Source organism: Solanum verrucosum, unplaced genomic scaffold (genome assembly GCF_900185275.1).
Source record: "Solanum verrucosum unplaced genomic scaffold, falcon-dt-bn FXZP01000180.1, whole genome shotgun sequence".
In the NCBI taxonomy this organism is placed as follows: Eukaryota; Viridiplantae; Streptophyta; class Magnoliopsida; order Solanales; family Solanaceae; genus Solanum; species Solanum verrucosum.
In genome coordinates, this window is record NW_026020402.1 from 1,375,491 (window position 1) to 1,397,832 (window position 22,342).

Consider the following 22,342-nt stretch of genomic DNA (forward strand, 5'->3'; position numbering starts at 1 on the left):
CCATTCTAGAGCTCCATTCACAACCTTAAAGGTTCATTTTGCCTAGTTATTTAAGATACAGTAATGGATGACTCATTGGCGAAGAATTGGTAAGAATCCCAAAGCGATCAGGCAGAGTCAGGACTTCATTCCCGTTTGTGGTGCAAGTCAATTTTCTGTTCATCTATCAGCTCAGTCTGATAGACTTTGGTGGTTAATTACTATAGTAGTAAGAGAGAGCTGGAATTTAGATGTTCTCAAATGGTTTTAATTTCAGCATTTGCTTGTTTCATGTCATATGACATTGTCTTGTCGCCAGGAAGCTTCATTATTAAGACCAGCCATTAACACAACTTGCAAGTCTCACAAACACACACACAATAACTACAAGCAGTTCACAGCTTGATTGAGCTGACTGTTGCAACTAGTGACTGGTGGTAGATCATACCAACATTTTTTTTTTCTGCAAGGATGTTTGACACATAAAGGACTTCAACTTTTGAGATGAGGAAAACAAGCATGGAGATCAGATTTTGGGTGCTTTGCTTCAGCATGTTCCTTACACTTCACCTCTGATGTTGTGCACATAAATGTCTGCATACACACCTTGCACTGCCATCATTTACAAAACAGACGAGTTAACCAAGAACCAAAGCAAAGTTTTATGAATGAATTTGCAAGGCCTCAAACCGCAACCTAACTGATGGCTAAGAAAAATCTTCTAGCATTAGTCATGAGCTATAACAAATTGTTATAAACAGGCCTGCTAGCTAATAACTGGGAATCATGGAAATAGAACTTCCTAATCCACTCTATATCCAACTTGGGAATTAAGTTTCAAGAACAAGTTACTCATGTAACTAGTCCCTCATCTGCCAACAGTTGGACAACAGAAATGATATCACTACCTCCTACTGTTAAGGGTCATAAAAGTATGCCCAAAAAAAAAGAAGAGTATAGGTGGTCCATCACCGTCCATGTCATATTTTGCTTAATGAATATACAGAAAGACAGTAGTAGTACATCAAGAATTTTAGTCACTATAACATCATAAAACATAATCAAAACGCTCCATTGAAATTGAGCTATATCAAGTTAAAAGTATTCTGATGGTAATACAGACTCCGCACACTCTTTTAAAACCAAGAGGCCAAAACAGTTAAGCAAAACCAATAGGAAAGCTGACCTAGCCAAAACAAATTGGCCTATATTACAGTAAACTGTCGATTGACTTTGAATAGATTCAAATTAGCCCTCTCAATAAGTTTTAGGCAAGGAGTAGTTCACAATTTGACAAAACATAAGCTTATTGAAAGATTTTTATAAAGTCTGAACCTTCAAACTAGATCACTTCAAATTTTATCTTCCAATATTCAGCAAAACACAATGGAGGGAAGGAACTGGCTAATGTTTGTTTTCTCTTAAAATCAGGTATAAGTTAGCCTATATTTATAAAAAAGCTCACTGTGGAATACAAATAAATCAATGAGCACATATCTCAATGCTAGGGGGGGATTAGATTGTAAAAATCTCTTGTATGTTTTTTTTTATGACCGTGGTGTCCGGACTAGCTTTCGCGCACCTCGACTAATTGCACGGGATACCTGTCACCTCCCACCAACATCAGATACCAGGTAACTCTATCCACAAAGGCGAGGACAGATGAAAAGAATTATCTAGTGTTATTTATCTCCGCTGAGTTTTGAACCTAAGACTTTAGGGTTATTAACTACTTCAATGACCACTAGGTCACACCCTTGAGTGGCTATTGTATGTGCTAGTGCTACTATCGGGCAGGCAAAAAAATGTTTGTAAATTAGCAAGCAATCAATTATCAACTACTCATTCCCGAACAATATGTTCGAGATTTAAAAATAGAAATACTTCTAACACACTAGAAGTAAAATTTAAGCACTTTGACATTCCGAAACCGCAAACACAAAAGGTAGAATAGGAAAAATGCAAAAAACACACGACTAACAGGATACAACATTCAGTCATTCACCATATATGCCTCCCTATTCTGATTCTATCACTAAATAGGGTCCATACCCCTAGTTATCCTATTTTATGAGTCTTCTACCTATTTTTTATTTTTTTTTATTGCAGTAATATTTGTACCCATTTTCTTGCAAGCACCTCAACTAATCCACTGAGTACGTGCAACTGGCACGGGTATCGCAGCACCATATAGCCCTGCCGACCAAGACTAGGCTGCTATGTTGCTTGGACACAAGTGCGCGTATCCAAGACGGGTGTGGATCTGAGAGTCGGATTTGGCAAAATATAAATTTTAAGATTCGGGGGTACGAAACTGAGTATGGACACGGGTAAGGGGATTCCGCTAAAATGTTCAACATTATAAAAATAGATTTATAAAGATAGTCTAAATTTGAGAGATATTTTGTAGAATTCAATTTGGAGTCAAATGTGACAATAGTTATCCTAGTCTTATCTCCTAACTAATTATAAAGCTAAAAAAATTATGTGCAAATGATGATTATTAAGATTTGCTGTCCAAGCCATTAAGGATTTTTACACTACATAATAGTCCAACAAAGTCCACAACACTGATTATACAAAGAGTAGGCCCATGAAAGGCAAAATGTCATTAGAAGTGGTTAGGCCCAAATGTTTAGTTGCAACCCATAAAAGTAAACAAGAAATTTAAAAATCTCTGCAAAACCCTAGTTTATATATTTTATTTCATCTTCCTCGCTAGTCGCCACTGCCTCTAAGAAAACAACAAGACCTCATCAGTCAACCCTAGCTCATCGTCGAGTTTTTCAAATTCTCAACACCCCCACCCCACCCAAAAAAAATTTGTTCTCGACTCAGGTCAAAGTATCCAGATGGCATTGACCAAATCTGGCACGCACCGCACACCCGTGTCGCGTTCGGCAGCCAAAACGAAGAGTCTGTGCAACATGGCTAGGCTGATAAGAAGGATTCAACCCCTTTTTGTGTAGAGGGAAAGAATTCACCAATTGTCACCTCCATTGGACAATGAATCTTGATATCCAAAGTTGTTACTACAACTCTTCAACTGCTAAGCCACCATCGTCAAGGGAAATAATTATATCCAATTAATAGCCATAAATGCCCCAATGATGGATACATTTTCAAAACTGAATATATGTGCAATTTCTTCATTACTTCCAACTTCAGTTGGAAGGGGAAGTGCTGGCAATTCAGTCTATCAATATGTATATTACCCATTAACTTAAGTACTCCTTTCATCATATATTTATAAGACACTCTAGAAAAAATTGAAGAGATGCTTCATATTCCATCTTATAGAAGATGGAGTGAATCATTTTTATTTACATTGCCCTGTGGCAGCAGGCATTTGGTCCATGTATTTTGCAGTTTTTGGCATCAGCTGGTCAACACCACTCACCCTAGAAAAAGCATTTGAAAGTTGGAACTTAAGAGAAGTGGATAGATCCATCAAGAAAATCTTGTAAATGGTACCAGCTGTATATTCTGTTGTATATGGATGGAAAGGAACAGTGGGTGTTATGATCAGACTTCAATTCCAAAGTGCACCTTGAAATCTAAAAGTTTGATGAATCATTTTAGTTGGAGCAACCTTTCCCCTGTAAATGATGTAATTCCCCTTTTAGATTCCATTAGCTCCCTCTCAATGGTTTAACAACCTTGAGTTTTTGCTTTAGGTTATAACTCCCAGACCCTGACTATTTTTTGTTGTACAGGGGTTATCACCTATTTCTCTCTGTAAATTCTTGCATCTTCTAGATGCTTTTGTAATACAACCTCTTAAGTCATTCAAAAAAAAAAAGAAGGAAAGAAGAAATGTTTGATACAATTCGCAAATTTCATGAATTCAAATTCATTAGACTATTCATACTTTCAATTTTCACATAATGCTTTTTATATTAAGCTTAAATTTGCTAGCATTACAATAATATTTTCTTCCAGAACTACTAAGATATGTCAGTCAACTTAACATATTAAATTATGTATTCAATCAAATTCCTCATAAACTAAAATATTGAGTAAGAAGAGAACTCCCTTCAATGTCCTACCAGCAGTCTTGTTACCCTTCTTTATGCATCTATTCTCACTTACGTAGTTACATAAGTTCCTTAACAATGATTGTATCTCCATTAAGTGGAACTTTTCCTAGTTAACACTGGTTTTCAATTGCCAATCTCTTTTTGCCCTAACTACTTTTTAGTTTCAAAATTTTCAGATTCAAACTTTTGGAAACTAGTATCTCCACCTAGGTACAAACAGAAATTCAGTTTTTCATTTTTTAGATAATTCAACACAATACAACTCTTTCAGAAAAACAGTTAATGAACCTTGTCCCTTCAAATAACTCTAAAACTCTAAGCTTCAGAAGTAACTGCAACAACAAAATGGGGTCTCAGAATTAGACCTAGACCAAGTTCCAACAAAGGGGTAAAGAAGAAGTCCAAGTTGCAGCTATACATAAGAGTGTTCTGAAGGACAATTCAAGAGGGGGGAACGGACACACAAAAGTTATTGGAAAGAAACAAGGTAGCTAACTCTTTCTCCTTTTACTTCAAAAAACATCACTACAATGCAGACATCAACTGCCGTTCATTTTACTTCAAAAGAAACTTTTTTTGAGAAAGTACTCCTAACAGAAATGTTAACAACAAATTGAGGAGAGTTCCCTTACATCCCACATAAGGAGCAAAAGAAAAGAGTGAAGAGAACTAGGAAGAAATACTAAATGAAAATAGGGACTAGGGAGTTTTGAGATTTTAATTTGGGCATTATAGAAGTTTGACGCACAAAATTAAAAGATTATCATTCATTCATGCATATTACAGACAATTATCAACCACTCAAACAAGAGTAATTCTCTATGTATGTGCTATTTGTACAGCTATCAGGTAACTATGTCCACTAAGGCTTAGGCAATAAATAATTTTTCACCTTCTCCTATAGAGTTATAGGGGATGAACTCACGTAATGTCACCTCTGTTGGATACAAATCTTGATATCCAAGGCTGTTACACAACTCTTCAACCACTAAGACACCCCCACCCCCGGAGGAAAATCTATCCTAATATTATTATTATTATTATTATTATTATTATTATTATTAATAGCCTACAAACGTAAACTTTTTCAAAACTGAACATATTTGCAACTTCATTACTATCCAGGTCAAGTGGGACGGGGAAGTGTTGGTCATTCTTTCAACAAATGACTGATACCAAGTCAATTTATATACAACTTCCGCAAATTTCATGAATTCAAATTTATTCAATTACTAAACAATTTAATTATTATGTGATATACTTCCCATCAAAACTTAAATTTGCAACAATACTGCAATATTTTACTGCAAAAGAATGAAATTGAACACATTACCTGGATATTCATGGCCTTTTTGTTCGTATCGAGCTGACTTCCTGCGACGATTTAACAAGTCAATATAAAATAGAGCTCAAATATTTATCTAAGAGGTTTTCTACCAACACTGAGATCTGGATTGCAGAGAAATAGATTTTGATCGTGTAGATGGAAAAACAGAGAATACCTTTAGCACCCTTCAGCTTCTCCACATTCCTCTCCCGAGCCATCTTCGCTTTCTGACCGTTGCCTCCACCCATGATTTGCCTGAGACTCAGAGGTCGGAAACAGAAAACCCTAGGGCTCCTTTCTAATTCGGCGCTAAAGCGTGGCGGGGAATGCCAGCTGAACTGATGGGTTAGCGTCTTTACCAGGAATTTTTTTTTAGCTTAAATTAAAGGTTGTTTGGTTTGAAAACTAAGTTACGATAAGATTAGTTATGATATGATAAGTTATGTTGATATTATTTCATAAATTGTTTGGTTTGTTGTATTTAAAATAATATATTTGGTACAAATTGTTTATTTACAAAATTACCTTTTACTTGATTTAGTTTTTTTTTTGTTTTTTTCAAGTTTTAATTATTCATTTTTAAAAATAAAAATTTTCATCTTATTTAGCTTAAATATTTTTGTGTGTACGTACTCACATGATAGTACATATATATTTAAACATAAAACTATTTTTTTATTTAGTTTAAAAATAGAATTTTTATCCCAAATTTGTTAAAGTAAAAGAGGAATTATGAGAAATCAAAAAATAAATAAACATAAGAATTAGTCAAATAAATTCATAAATAAAAATTATATTTATATAATGTAATTTTTTAATAAAAAATATAAAAAATTATCATAAAAATAAGAAGCATTGACCAAAATAAGCTATTTTAAAAACCAATTCACCAAACTAATACGCTTTTTAATTTTTTTACAAAAGTAGTATAAACGTACTTCATGGTAACGTTTTAGGTTATTTTTATTTTAAAAATTCAACTGACAAAAACTGACGGAACTGACGACGTTAAATGAATAAACGTTACTGTAAGTAACGTTTTAGGTGTAAAACGTTACTCCCAATAACGTTTATTGAGAATCCAATCACGTCAACCCTGCAAATGCAGAATCAAATCCTGCAAATTTAAAACGTTACTATGAATAACGTTTTACACCTAAAACGTCACTCACAGTAACGTTTTACACCTAAAACGTTACTATGAGTAACGTTTACTAAGAATCCAATCACGGGTCTTCAACTCCTGCAAAATTAGAATAAGTCAAGTTTATCATATTATGTTAAGTTCTTACTATAGCTTTAAAATTATTTTTCTAATTTATTAATATTATTTTAAAAAATCTCTTAATAATATGATACACTTGACTTATTACCTAATAAAGTTTTGTGAATATTATTTTAACAATGGGCAACACAAGTAAAAGTTTTGTTGAATATTGTTGGAATATGCAAAACATTCCTTACAGCAACATTTATTTTACAATCACATGTGGTCAATTTAAAAAATGAAGGAAGACTTTAACAGAGTGTCGTAACTGACAGTCACGTTTTTGAGGTAAAACGTTACTATGAGTAACGTTTTATAGCTAAATTTGCAGGAGTCAAAGGATTCTTACACCTAAAACGTTACTGTGAGTAACGTTTTAAACCTAAAACGTTACTATGAGTAACATTTTAAATTTGCAGGATTTGATTCTGCATTTGCAGGGTTGACATGATTGGATTTTCAATAAACGTTATTGTGAGTAACGTTTTACACGTAAAACGTTACTCACAGTAACGTTTATTCATTTAACGTCGTCAGTTCCGTCAGTTTTTGTCAGTTGAATTTTTAAAATAAAAATAACCTAAAACGTTACCATGAAGTACGTTTATACTACTTTTGTAAAAAATTTAAAAAGCGTATTAGTTTGGTGAATTGGTTTTTTAAATAGCTTATTTTGGTCAAAACTTCTAAAAATAAGGAGTAGTGAATATTATTACACATGGTATTCAACATATTGTAGGGAGGGTGGAGGATGGGGGAATCGGGAGGACATGTACTAATATTTTTATTTAGTGAAAAATCAAATTTATAATAAAATTTATATTGTAAATTTGTATTACATAAAATTTTTTTTTAGTAATAAGTCCCTTTTTTTTTTGCAAAAGAATTATTTAAGATTAAGGAGGTTGAAGACTTTCAAAAATAGTTATACATATGTGAAAAATGAGGTTTAAATATAGTTTAAAGGGATATATTTGTCATTTATGTACTTTATCCTGGGATAAGTTATCCCGGAATTACTATACCATTATTATTACTCATGGGATGAGATTAAATGCTACTTAAAATTTATGTCGGGATTAACTCTCCTTATCCATCACTCCAAACGATCCCTTATTATCTCATTGTAATAAAATACTCATATTAATCATAATTCTTAAAATAAAAATAAATAAATATAATTTAAAAATGATAATTACAGAAATATACATAATCTAGCTTACATTACAAAAATATAACTCAAAATTTACATTACAACTTTTTTTTTATCTAAAGTCACAATCGGTATACAATATTATACAACCCGTATATAACAACATATAATTTTTTCATGTCCATGTAACAAAAATATTTAAAAACTTGGTATACACTATTAAACACACAATATACGATATTATATAAAATTATAAGAGATATTTATACATTCATATAAAATATTATTCATTAATATACAAAAAATTGACTGTCTTCTTTCTTACATCCAAACATTATATTCATTCAAAAACACCTCAAAAATTGCACTAAATCGCCCAAAATTTCATATTTAGGCTCCTCAATACGTAATCGATCTTTTGCAACAATATTCACTCGAAATGAAGCATAATTACAAAAAATCCATTTTTAAATGTTGAAAACTTCGAGTGGCCTTTCAAAAGGGGAAAAAGTATGATAGACCCCTCAACTTTCAAATTCAAAAGGAAAAAGAATATGATATATTCCTCAATTTTGTCATTTATAATTGATATATCGTTGCTATTATAGTTCTATTGATACAAAAGTTTGCTCATATATATCCTGGCGTTATAAAAGTGGCTTACATATACCCTTTTTCATCTAAAGGAAGTGAAAAATTTAATTTTAAAAAAAATTCATGTTCGGATATAAATTATCATCCTAGCTAAGTTCTGGGATATGTTTGAACCCTTTCATACATGAATTATTTTGTGACTTCTTCTATTATCATTATTTGAGTTTCTTATTCTTGTGTCTTTTTTTTTTATTCTTTAATGTAAAAATAAGAGAGAAAGAAGTGTGAATGAAAAAGGAAAAAAAAAGTAAGAAACAATTAAATTAAAACTTACCTTTTTTCCGGCTATATTGTAATCTAAATTTCTTTTTGCGGCTATATTGTAATTTAGTTTTTGTATTTTTTAAAAAAGTTAGGGCATCTACAATAAATTGTACAAGAAAATTAGTGCCAAAATAAATTTAATGATAAAAAAATAAATTTAATTTAGCCATTGAATCAAAGAAGTCAAAATAAAAGTACGTGTGAGAAAGATCAAATATATACCCTTAAATGAATTATTATTTTTTTAAAATGATTTTTTTCATGTCCGTTAGAGGAAAAGGATATGTGTAAGCCATTTGTGTAACAGTAGAGGTATATATGACTCATTTTCATAACGAGGGGTATATAAGTTCTAAATATCAAAGTTGAAAGGAGGGGTATGAAATGAAGTTGAAGTTTTATTTGATATGCGATTTTGACTTTTTATGTTGCATATTTTCTCATAAACATAAAATCTCCATAAGTTGTAAAATCGTTAAAATTGTCTCAATTATTTATACAATCTTACCAAATAAGTAAAGTTTATAAATCACACAATACACTATCACACAAAATATTCTTGAAAATACAATATTTATTGATCAAACTTTAATTCAATTAAAAAAATTAAACGTCTCTCACATAGTACGAACAATCTTCTCACGTTAAATTTGCATTTCTCATTCATATGACTGAGAAGACGAACCAACATTGTTATATAACTGTATTGATATATATATATACTCTTATAGTATCATTGACCAATGAGTAATTTCTGAACAAGAAACCTTAATAATATCAATACAACATATATATATTGATTTAGTATCAATTAAACGAAATTATCAGTTTTAATGATACCGATACAAAATATGATACTTATTTAGTATTAGTTAAGCGAAATTAGTTGGAGGTATATAGTATAATTATTTAGTGAGATACGAATGTAAAAGGGTATATGTTTATAATTATTTTATTTTTATGGGGCATTTGTCAAGTTTCCCCTAAATTGTATGAATCAATATTTTAAAAAATATTTTAATTATGTTAATAACAGAACGATTTCATTTATAATATTTTTCTTATAATTTTAAGTAATCAATAAAGATCGACACAGGAAATACTTACTTGCTATATATATTTACCTTTTTATTCGTGGCATAGCACTGACAAGTTAAAAGAAACTAGATGTATAATGGCCGTGCTGCTGACAGTACTTTTTACATGTTTGAATCAAAATTATATCTATGCATGAAAGGGAAACTTGTTGATCTTAAAAGGACAAAAATGAAATTATGAATTTGATGGCAATGATTGATGTTGCAATCGGAAATAATAAGCAAAAAATGAAAAAAACTTATAGGAACATTGAAGAGGAGCCTAATTAATTAAACAGGGAATTTCCGTTAAATAGCTACTCCTTCTGTGGTATAAGGCGGCACAAAATGTATTTCAAACTTCAGTAGATGAATATATCCAAGATTCAATAGACGTCACTGTCCACCCAAAATAGGGTCCAATTTCTTCCATCATTTGGTTTTTACCTATCTGCAACAAAAATAGATACCCTTTGAGTGCATATAGTCGTGTAAATGTGGTTGATGAACAGCACGTATACTTTCCTAAAAATTTCAAAGAGCACAACTTTAATAGGTTCAAGGCAAATCTGAATTTGTACCAATACGCACAAATTTCAAAGAGCACAACTTTATGAGATTTATGATCAAGATTAAGATAATTATCAAATTCTAGCATATAGTTACTGTTGAAATATATCAACAATCCAACACGCACACATTTGAAAAAAATCACCGTTATTGTCGGCCAAGAGCAAGCTTCAACTCCAGCACTAAATTCTTTTCTCCAACACAAAAATAGTCAAGCAAATCAGTAAACAAAACCCTTGTACATAACTACATATTGTTAACAGAAATGAGGAACAAAATTTTGACAAAACATCAAGGTGTATTATCTGTGAAGTGGAGAAAAGAACATAGCAATTGTTTTTTTGTTAAAGTTATAGAGAACAAAGAGAATTAAGTAAACGTGGAGATCAGAGAACAAAGAGAAGAAGAATATGTGGACTGTGGTGTCTCAAGAGTTAAAAGCCACGTTGATGGCTCATTATGCTCTAAATTAGCTAATAATACCAATATGCCCTCAAATGTGAATTTATTCCCAAGAAACTGACACCTTACCCACACTTCTAATATAGTAGAAAGAATGTTAAAAGATCCAGAAAAAGATGTTACAAGCGAAAAATAAAAAAATCTTTTTTTCCCAAAACCGAGGGGAAATAGCTGTTGATTTAACCGAGGGGAGTATGTACGAAAAAAAGAGAAAGTGTTTAAAACTTCATTAAATTTGATGTGAGTTATTAATTTTATTTTTAAGTCATTGACAATCTTAAAAATATTATTTTATTTGATTAACTCAATTTAAATACACCTTATCTTGCAACGCAAGTATATCTCTAAATTATCGCCAAATTTAATAGTGTTTCATCACTTCTTTCAAAAAATTTAATTAAAATTGTGATATTTCTACAAAAATTTGAGATCACCTTTTATGTCAGATTGTAAATCGAGATTATATCTCAGACTCTCAATAATTCAAAACGAAACAAATAATTTATGCGGTTTTTTTAATACTTCCTTAATTTAAAAAAAGAGAGAGTGCCACCGTGTTCAAGACCTCAACAACAGGCTCCTAAATGAAGTTCTCCATCGGAAAAACCTCTCTTCTTCACTCTCTCTACCGTCAAAATCATCAAATTCAGGTTATTACAATTTCAGGTTCATCGAATTACATGACTATGTCTCTGCTGCTACACAAATGTTATCCCCGATTTATCACAAATCGGTGGCTCACTACAGGAGCTGAACCGATTCGTTCAGAATTTGCTGGACCTAATGCTTACGAGCTTCTAGGTGTATCAGAAACAAGCTCCTTTGATGAAATAAAAAATTCTTTTCGTAAATTGGCTAAGGAGACTCATCCTGACCTTGCTCATTCCACGCACAATTCCTCTACTTCCAAGCGATTCGTTGAAATACTTGCTGCTTATGAGGTTATGCGTTTTCTGCCTTATCGTTTTCATTTTTCAGTGACGCTGTTCCTTTATCATATTCCTCATTATATTTTTCTGCATCAATTTACCGAGTTAAAATGGTGGTACAGGGGCCAAGTAAAATGAGATGGACGGAGTGCTTTCTTATTAGGATAAATATAGTTGTTGAATTGTTCTTCGTTTAATTCATCAATATGGAACATTTGCTATTAGCACAAACTGAGGATTTAAAATTTTGTATAGTAGAACATTGGATGTTTAGCTTTACCTATGTTTGCGAAGTATAGTTGGTTCCAAGTCTGGATAGAGGAGGCGAGTTGTGGAGGGGTTGAGTAAAAATTAGTTCAATTATGATGATTCATCTGAACATTAAATTCGTGAACAGAGCGGAGTGGATGCAGACGAGTCATATAATTGACCTGAACTAGTTCAATTTAGGATTGAGGAGTAAAAATAATTGGGATATGTAAGAGCCGCAATTTCAATTTTGATTGACAGTTTAATTGAACTTAGAGAAATATGCATATGCTTTGTGGCAGGCTTTTTCGTTCTTAGTTAGTGACTTAGTTCAATAAATTATTATCGTAGACGTCCTCTTGAATTTCTGAATTACTACAAAAGTTGTATGTCACACATATACATGGTAAAAGTAATAATTTTTAATGTACTAGAGACGTACAGTATTTACTTGGATAACCAATGGAATGCAGATTCTATCCGATTCTGAGAGGAGAGCGCATTATGATGAGTATCTCTCATTTCGGAAAGCACTTGTTCATATGCATTCTAGACAAGGTTCTAAAATGTGCATGTATGAAGCATATAGCACGGCAATCAAGGAGATGGAAGTTGTTGAATGGTTGAGGTGGTATAGACAAACAATAAACGACATATTGGCTGAAAAAAGGGTAGTATCTGGATCAGGCTATTTGGATGCACTGGAAAGAGATTTCTATTCAGCATTACATTTAGCATTCTATGGCCCTGAGATTGAGTCAGATCTCCTTCCTGAGTTTTTTGAAGCTGAGGAGCGATCAGTATACGAAACAGCTGAGGTTCTGCACCTGGTTTCTGGGCGAGATCTTTTTGGGATGGTCTGTTTAGCAAAAAATGTCCCTGAACTGTCACATGCTTCTATGGAGAGACTGGCATCCTTAGAAGCAGACTTGTGTCATTCCCTTGAAAATATCCCCATTAAAATGCATTCGGAGACGGCTGCTGCTGTTTCTGATCAAAAGCAATTGAGAAGTTCCAATTACCATACATCAGATGCATACAGAGACTTAGAATTGCATGTTGGAGGGAGGCTTGTTGCTATGGCAACAAGAGTTCCACCTAGGAGTAGATATAATGGGATACAGAATGAAGGTTTTGATGACTGCATTCATGTTTACCTCAGTTCACATGAAGTCCAAAGATTTCCCAAAAGTAACTTAATGGACTTCGGATTGAAGTCTGCCATTCCACTGGGAATGATAACAGGGTTGGGGACCAGTCCTGAAGAAGGTTCTTGCGATGTTTACGACAACAATGGTGTGAAAACCCATGAGATTATGAAGCATCGAACATTGCTGGTGAGTGTTATATTGTCTACTTTTCTCTTTAGCTTTTTCCCTGTCAAATATCCTTCATTAGATAAAGAAGGGAGCGCAAGGGCGAGTTGGTGCAGAGAGCAAAACCTTCTCTTTTCCTATATGCCAGGTGCTTATGAGAAGTAGCTGTAAATATTTTCATAAGGTTGCAAGTATCGTTCTAAGGTCACTGTCTGAATGCAATAAAAAATAATTATTGGGTTGCTTTTTGATAAGCAAGCTTAGAATTCTTATGGTTGGTATTGGATATGTCTTAGTCATGTTAATATATTTACTTTTGGTGCTACTCTTTTTAAGAGTCTTTTAGCCTTATTAACGGTTCTTATGCCAACTATAGGAACTTCTAATACCTTTCATTTTTATTGTTATTTTGTGTAGTGTTAACTTGAGATGAATTTAAACGGGGAACGTGGTTAGTGAGGATTCAAATAGCTGTCTCCAACTTGCTTGGGACTGAGGCATACTAGTTGTTTATTTACTTTTTTATAAGCAGTCCTCAGATTGCTGTTACTATGATTTTTGGCGGTTGGACTTTAATTTGTTGGTTGGTCTTGAAGTATACTTTACTTGCAACTATGGAATTTTTTTCTTGGAATGGATGTCTGTTTGGCTTAAAGAATCATATTCATAATTTCCACTTTAATTTGCGTCAGAATTTTTTTTTCAGGTAAGACACATGCACTGGTATCAATTAGGAGATGAAGTATTAACCTGTGAGTGCAGATGCAGCAAAGCTAAGCTACCTCCGAGCAAGTAAAGTCCATAACATAACCTTTTGAGTCAATACTCATCAAGAGTGCTAACTATTCTTTTCCTAGATTTTCGTCAAACTATCATGACGTTAGTGCCTATTCACTAGTTACAATGTAAGGTGAAGAGGTGGGCCTAGAGAGAATCATATTATTGAGCTGGATTTAGTCTATCTGATTTTTATTGGATGGAAAAGAAAAATTGAAAAGGAATGACTTTGTTAACGGAAGTTATGGTTTACACATTTATTGATGTCTAGTCATCCACATTTCACTATGAGAAAAATTGTGGGTCATGGTCAGTATCTTCTTTCTACTTCTATCACTGTTGTTTTCCCTTCCCGTTCTCCCTCTCTTTTCATTTTTCGTTACTCTTTCTCAGAAGGTGGAATTATGAAAGCTTATGGCTAACACATGTTATCTTCAAAAAAAAAAAAAAACAAGCTTATGGTTAACTATTAGAAGACAAAAGGTTAGAGAGCTTATAGCTATTCTTATGCTAGTAATAATGGTTTATAGCATTTTTCAATGTCACTAAATGTCATAGTTGGTCTCCTTTCCATTTCTTATCACAAGGCTTTGCTCTTCCTGTGTTGGTAGATTTGGTGCTTGTTTGTTGAAAGTGTGGGAACTTCCGACTCCAGTGTCCACACATCAAGCTGATCAATTTTGTTAGATTTTCTTTAGATCAGATTCGTTAGTAGTTAAATGAATTTCCGGCACCTAGAGACACAAGTGGCTAAGTATTAAGTGGAACCGAAGATGATGCCATTGGATTGTGAATTTTCTTTGTCATTCATAACTTAGAAGCAGGAAATGCATAGAACATTGGGCTTAAAGTATTCATATCAGAATGTTTTCTAGTCAAACACTTTTTTTCTTGTTAGTAATACAAGATATACGTCTCTCATTGTCTCTCAGGTTTTTTGCTTATTGATGTTATTAGTAATGATTTTTCTCTCCAACAGATTCTGGCTATTTGAACCTCGGTGTGGCATGCATGACATTGGAGGTTGGTATGTGGAGACATTTGGCAGAGATAAGAAAGGCCGAAATGTGCCATCTCAGAGGTATTGGGATGGCTTGGAGGCAAATGATCACTTTGAGAAGTAAGTATCTGGTGTAGAAGCCTCAAACATATGAAATTGAAATTCTCCACCCATTTAATGATAAATCTATGTATTCTGGTACTCTGGCAGAATTTTTTAAGGTATTTTATGAATTGTGCTGTTAACTATGCTTTGATGCTTTGCATCTTGATAAATTAATCTAACTTTACAATGCAGGATGTGTTTGCACCCTGCTTGAAAAGATTAATGTGAAATCTTTTTTTACTTCTAAGGAGCCTAGCCGAAGCCACTTGGATCGGTTATCGTTCTCATTATTTCCCATGAATATGGAATATCTCCAACTGTAATATGGAAGTTTTGATGTTGCATAAACGAATTGCCATATGAAAATTTATAGGAATATCCCATTAGCTTGAAAGCAATAATGTTTGATGTGCAGATATATTCTTGAATGTGCAGGAGATTACATCCAGCAATGTACTTGCTTGCTCTTGCCTACAGGACTCTAGATATTGAACATTCAAGGAGAAATAAACAAAGAATGAAGGATCTTATGGAGTTGAACTTATCTAGAATTTTCAGCTGGTGCAAGAGACTAGTACGCTAAGGCCTAGTGACATTCAGCTCTATCATAATATCCTTGTTCAGCCTCGGAAGTTATTAGGAAACTGTACTTTTTTTGATAAAGGTAACAAATCTATATTCCATTAGCACAAAGGCAGTGTTAAAAGCCATCTTTACAATTCTCAAAAAGAGCTGATGAAACAGGTGATTCACACTTCTTAAAGAATCCTCATATAAGCTAGGGTGTTGATTAGGATGGCTCGTGGATTGATGAGTCAAACACCATGAGGCTTGAATACAACATATTTTTTTCTTATATGCTGCCATTGATTCACCAAGCACTTTGATGCAGCTTAAACTCTTTTAACTGCCAATGAGATTGCTGTGCTGCTGCATTTCCCGGTCTCTTATTTTTGGTGCCATGACCTAATGTGATAGTATGTAAGGTGACTCCAGTCAGCTCACTAAGGAAGTTGACCTCAGTATTCCTTCACAGTCTATATTGGTTACTGGATGGAGTAAATTGAATTGCTGAAGCACCATCAAGAATGATACCCCGTTAGTGTGAAGAACTACAGCTTAATGCCTTTGGCTTGGTCTTCGGTGACACAACGTAATGTTAAACTATGCTGATCCTCATATCTTGAAAGCCATATTTGGATCATAACATTATGTCCCTGAAAAGGCATTTGATGCCTTATTGTAGAAACCGAGTAACACCTCAAGCCAAAGGAGTGAAGCATTGAGATTTCGGGGAGAAGCAAATGTGTTAACATAGATGACAGCTATTACAATTCTCGGGTGCTGGCTTGCATTGCAGGGAGAATTTTGGTCAGATGATTGATGTGCACTTGCTGTATACTCACTATGATTCTTGTACTTTTATTCTTGTCATACAGTTTAGCTGATATATAGAACATCAAATAGTTCTCTATGAAAAATAACACAGTAGTTAGTTACTGGTTTAGTATATCTGAGTTATATTACACAAATCTTGTAAACAGTTGACGACCATTTACAGTGGTTTTCTTAACATTTTATTTAAGTAGGTCTCCCATTTTCAATACTGCATCAGCTGGTGCCAAATCAGACAACTCCTTTGTGTAATTTCATAGTGGGATAAGTCTAATTACTTCACTCCCCTTCATATTATTCATTCAATAAAGTATTTCAATATATCTACCAACTTAGAATAACATTCAAATCAAATTTGAATTGCTCGGCTAGAACATTACTTTTTTCATTTTGTCCAATCGCAACTTGAGTGCTACCAGTTGCTCCAACCTTTGTTTATCAGGTGGTATTTCTGAATGAGGATACAAGATCTTATACCTCATTTTTCGATTTTTTTCGATCTCGTTCAAGATTTTTAATTCTGCAGCGAGATCATCAAATGCTTGAAAGACATTTGATTTATCCCCATCAGCTTGATCAACAACATGGGAATTATTTAATTTCCATTTAAAAAATTTATCAGTTATTTTTTTCGATACTAGTGTTGCCATAGGAGTATGGCTTTCCACTAGGTGAAAAGAGGAGAACAACAACATTTGCTTCTGTCAAAGCTGAAAATTCATTAATTTTCTTGAACAAACTCAGTTTCCTTTTTGAAAAAGTAACATAGCGTGCCTCTTTTGATTCAACAAACTTCATTTCGATCTTTTGCCTACCCTTACCCTTTTTTCTTTCCATTGGGAAAACAAAGACTTAAAAGAAGAAATTAAGCAAATGTTTTGGATAAATAATTAAGCCTGGAGAATTTTGAGAGAAATGTCCATGTAATTTATAGTTGGTGCATATCTTTGTTTGTCACGTCTAATTAATGTATTCAAATATGTGAATTTGTTAAGATAACACCTCTAATTAGTTGCATTTATTGTTACCTTGTCTTGCTTATGAAAGTTGTTAATTACTCCCTCCGTCCAATAATAGTTGTCTAATATATTAAAAATAGTTGTTCAATATACTAAAAATAGTTGTCCAGTTTAGAAAATCATGAGATAATATATCTTTTGTGTCTATTTTACCCTTGCTTTTAAATATTATTTATGATCTAACACATTTCTCCGAGCTAGGGGTGTTCATGGTTTGGATAAAAACCGATTCAAACCGAAAAATCGAACCAAACCGATTAAATGAACCGATTTTATTTAGGGTTTGGTTTGGTTTGGTTTAGATTTTAAAAAAATCAATAGTATTTGGTTTGGTTATGGTTTTGTTCGAAAAAACCTGAAAAAATAACCGAACCAAATCGATAAATAATACACATAAATTTTATTATTATACATACATAATATTCTATTTTATAAACAATTTTAAAAATCTTATATATGTATTCATCAAAATTTATTTATAATTTACTTATGAAAGTAAAAATGTCCAAGGTAAGAACATCTATCTTATTGGTTTCATGTATATGAGTGTCTATGACAATTCTTTGTGGGACTAAAAATGTCAATGTCTCTTCCTTCTAGGACAAAACTAGTGAATTTTGAAGTTTTATTCATAGTAAATTCAATGATCGAAAGTTTTGTAATGTCAGTCATTCTAACTATTTTTCGTTTTGAATGGATTATTGTCACTTTTTTCACGTTTTGAATAAATTATTTCTTTTAATTTTATGTATATGGTTTAATAACCGAATAACCGAACCAAACCAAACCGATAAATATATATTATATTAGATTTGGTTTGGTTTTGATAATTTTAAAATCGATTAAGTTGGTTTGGTTTTGATTTTGACCAATAACCAACCCAAACCAACCCCGTGAACACCCCTACTCAAAGCAATAAATTTAATAAAGTCAAAAAATAAAATAGTAATATTACCCCTATTATTTATTATTTCTTAAAGGGTGCGCCAAGTTTAGTGGACAACTATTGTTGGATAGAGGAAGTAGTAATTGCATCTTCATAGCCACTATCTGCTCATAGTGATTAATTGAGGTTAGTTTTTCAAATGTTCAATATTATTATATTTAAATTAGATTTTATTGCAACACTTTATCTTAGTTTGACTTTGACAAATACTTATACAAAAGTACTACAATCAGTGGCGGACCCAGGATTTTCACGAAGTGGATTCAAGTTATAAAAAATAAAACTAAAATGTGGCAACAGGGATTCGAACTTGGGTTGGCTGGGAAAATTGAACTTTTCACCACTCAGCCAAGGGTCACACTTGTGTTAGTGGTGGGGTCAAAAGTTAATATATACATATAAATTTTAAAAAATTGATTAAATATACATATATATACAGTGCTATTTTTCAACGAATTGGGTTCATATGAACCCACTTGAACCACTGTAGGTTCGCCCCCGACTACAATTGATAAGAAAACTATGGATCATCCCCAACAAATTAGTTCGGAGAATTGTCAAGGTAAAATATTAATGTTAATATTCATAACTATATCAAGTTGTAAAACATTTATTTTTGAATACAGATGCAACTGAAAAATCAAGCAAAGCGGTTAAAGTGATGTATGAAAATATTCTGCAATAGCGAATTACATATTTCAGAAAGAAACAAGAACACTTGAAAAAATATATACACAGAGGAATTTCACTAGATCAATCGTACAAATAATGACGAGACATTCTCCATGTATTGGTTTCAATGTAATAGGGAGATGAAATAATTTTTGATTAAAGAATATATTCTCTAAAACTCAATCTAATAACAAATGATACGACGTTGTCATACTAACAATTCCCCCATTTAGTGCAATGGAAATAATTCTTTTTTTAATAGAGCATGTATCATTTCAAATGAAGAGATAATGATACGGTTGGATGATATAATGATATAATTAATCTACAAGAATAATTATTCTAACACATATTTTTAATCCTCGCGCAAAGCGCGGCCATGTTCTCTAGTAAATAAATAAATTAGAAAGTGGAGGGTTAAATAGGGTGGAGTAGAATTTTTATTTTTTAAAATAAAATTAAATAATATCATTTTTTTGGGGGGGGGGGGGGGATGGGGGTGAGGGTGAAGTATGATTTTTTTTTAATAAAAAACTAAAAGAAAATTTTAAAAATAAAAGGATGAGGGATTGTCCGGGGGTGGGGGTGGGGAGAAGTAGGGGGTTACGGGGGAGGAGGTAGTGGAGTGTGGTACTTTTATCTTTTTAAAAAATAATTTTTTTTGGTGATATTAATACTTTAATCTTTAATTTTTAATTAATACTATAGTTTATTATTTACTTTTTGTCAAGGTAAAATATTTTATCCATGTAAAATGCAATGTGTTAAGGTTTTTTCCAAAAAAAGAGAGAGTGTATTACACACACCACTGGAGTGTGTTTCTCAAACTAATAAGTGATAGTTTATGTATGAAACTCACACCCTCAATAGTTTAAATATGAAACTAAAAATAAATAAATAATTTAGGTGTGTTTTTGACACTTATCTCTTAGTTTTTAAGTTTTTCACTTTTAAGTCATATACGTAACTCTAGGGTCATTGACACTAAATTCACATGATGCATATATTATAGGGAAAATTGTATATAATAGCAAACTATTAATTCAAATTAAATGTTATAAATATAGTTTGATTTAATTGTACCTCATAGCAAACTATTGCTATTTCACCTCTCTTCTGCTGAATCTCGCTCGCCACTCTTGTTCTCTCCCTCGCCTCTCTCGTTTTTTATACAAACGCAAGTGTATAAAGTGCGTTTATGTTTGTATAAAGCGCGAGAAAATTGTATATATACATATATTTTCGTTCCCCTCTCTCCCCTCTCCCAGATCTCGCTCTGTCACTCGCCTCTCTCACTTTATACAAAAAACGCAAATTGTATAAAATGCGTTTGTGTTTGTATAAAGCGGGAGAAAATTGTATATATACATATATTTTCGTTCCCCTCTCTTCCCTCTCCCAAATCTCGCTCTCCACTCTCCCAGATTTTGCTCTCTCACTTTATACAAAAATGCAAATGTATAAAATGCGTGAAAATTGTATATATACATATATTTTCGTTCCCCTCTCTCCCCTCTCCCATATCTCGCTCACCACTCTCCCAAATCTCGCTCGCTCACTCGCCTCTCTCACTTTATACAATTGATCTTTTTGTATATGTACACCAAAGCAGATTATACAACTGTTTTCTTTTGTATATGTATAGTGAAATATACATATTTATGTTTGCTATGGAGCGTAAATATGCAAACTTTGCTATAACATACAAATATGAATTTTGTGTTTGTTATATGTGAACGTTGCTCTATATTATAACACACATATCATACTCCCAAATAAATTAAACTTTTCTAAAGTAATTACGCTGCCAAAATTTAATCCACCTTTAATTTTATATTATTTGATCCGGGTTAATGTGCACATTTTTAATTTTTTTAAATTAAGAATATTTTTTTTAATTCAACTAAATTTGATTGCTACTATTATGTAGTTATTTAATATTAGAGGTAGAAAGATTTTTAAAAAAATATAAAAATCTCATAAATTTTTAAATTAAACAAACAAAATAAGGCATTTATTTTTAATATATGAGCCAAATAATATGGAACTGAAGGAATAATATTTTGAATGACTAGGATTATCAAGTTATAGTTAATAAATAAAATGAACAATCACTCCTATAGATAAATGATAAATACAAAAAAGAAAAGACGCCAAAAATACTCCTAACATAATGTCGTGACTCGTGAGCAATTAAGATTTTTTTAAACTTTTTTTTGGGTCAAGAAGGATAAGTTATTTTTTTATTTTTAACTAATAGATGTTACAAACTTACGAGTAGTAGGTGAATGCCTAAGTGTACCTTCATACAAGTATTCCACATTTCTATATCCTCAACCATTACATTAGGCCTAACTCATCGATGCAGGGGCGGAGCTACAACTATCCAAGGGTGGTCAGTTGAACACCTTTCGTCGAAAAATTACATTATATACAGAGGTCAAATTTTGGATTTAAGGGATAAATAGTTAATGCTGAACAACCTTGACATAAACTCTTCCATGGCGCAGTGGTTAAGCGTGTTAATTTCCACCTCAGGTGTGCGGATTCGAACAACGTTTTTAGTTTTATTTTGAGAGCAGAGAACATAACCTCATCCTCAAGTTTCTTAATTATTAATATTACAATTTTAATAATATAGAGTAACATATATGAATACATTATTTTAATTTTGAATATTTAGATATCATGTATTTCTAATTTTTATCTAGGATATAATGCACTTTCGAATGGTGAAAACAAAAAAGCCAACATTTTACTTTAAAATTTTGTGTTTATATATGTTAACAACAGAACCTTATCTTCCTCCTCGATTTAATTTGAGAAAAAAGGATCGAAATTTGGAGAAAAAAAAAACATGAATTTTTTTTTTTTGAAAAGTTGGAGATGAATAAGAACTCACTAAGAAAATGAGATAATCCCATTAAAAAAAACTTAACAATGTGATGTGAAATGAACACATACACATCTGTATTTTTAAAATTTCACTAGATCTTAAATTTTTCTTTTAGCAATAAAATCTGTGCAACTACATTTAATGGTAAGAATTTGAATTACACAAATTTAGTAAAATTATATCATAGAAAAATTAAATAATTTTAAATAAAAGAGATAGATAGAATTTTGGGTATATAGCGGAGAA

General features: G+C 32.3%; 2 protein-coding genes across 2 annotated transcripts in view; one reads left to right on the forward strand and one right to left on the reverse strand.

Annotated features, from left to right (window-relative positions):
* Positions 1-459: 459 nt before the first annotated feature.
* Positions 460-22,342, reverse strand: part of LOC125840269 (uncharacterized protein At2g23090-like) — a 376,400-nt gene continuing 354,517 nt past the window's right edge. The window contains exons 2-4 of the mRNA XM_049519244.1: positions 5,522-5,679; positions 5,353-5,393; positions 460-591 (exon numbers count right to left, since the gene is read on the reverse strand). Of these exons, the coding sequence (XP_049375201.1) occupies positions 472-591; positions 5,353-5,393; positions 5,522-5,594 (234 nt within the window). The 5' untranslated portion in view covers positions 5,595-5,679 and the 3' untranslated portion in view covers positions 460-471. The remainder of the gene's footprint in view (positions 592-5,352; positions 5,394-5,521; positions 5,680-22,342) is intronic.
* LOC125840235 (uncharacterized) lies at positions 11,409-15,902 on the forward strand. Its single transcript, XM_049519209.1, has 5 exons — positions 11,409-11,733; positions 12,444-13,307; positions 13,993-14,078; positions 15,043-15,183; positions 15,604-15,902. Exons 1-5 carry the CDS (start codon positions 11,473-11,475, stop codon positions 15,749-15,751), a joined length of 1,500 nt encoding a protein of 499 aa, XP_049375166.1. The 5' UTR covers positions 11,409-11,472; the 3' UTR covers positions 15,752-15,902.

What these genes read in the sequence shown, in the direction of transcription:
- LOC125840235 (XM_049519209.1), top strand. Translation starts at nt 11,473, where the DNA reads ATGACTATGTCTCTGCTGCTACACAAATGTTATCCCCGATTTATCACA. An exon ending in GCTAAGCTACCTCCGAGCAA is followed by an intron (nt 14,079 to 15,042) that starts GTAAAGTCCATA and finishes TCTCTCCAACAG; the next exon opens with ATTCTGGCTATTTGAACCTC. An exon ending in GCAAATGATCACTTTGAGAA is followed by an intron (nt 15,184 to 15,603) that starts GTAAGTATCTGG and finishes TTGAATGTGCAG; the next exon opens with GAGATTACATCCAGCAATGT.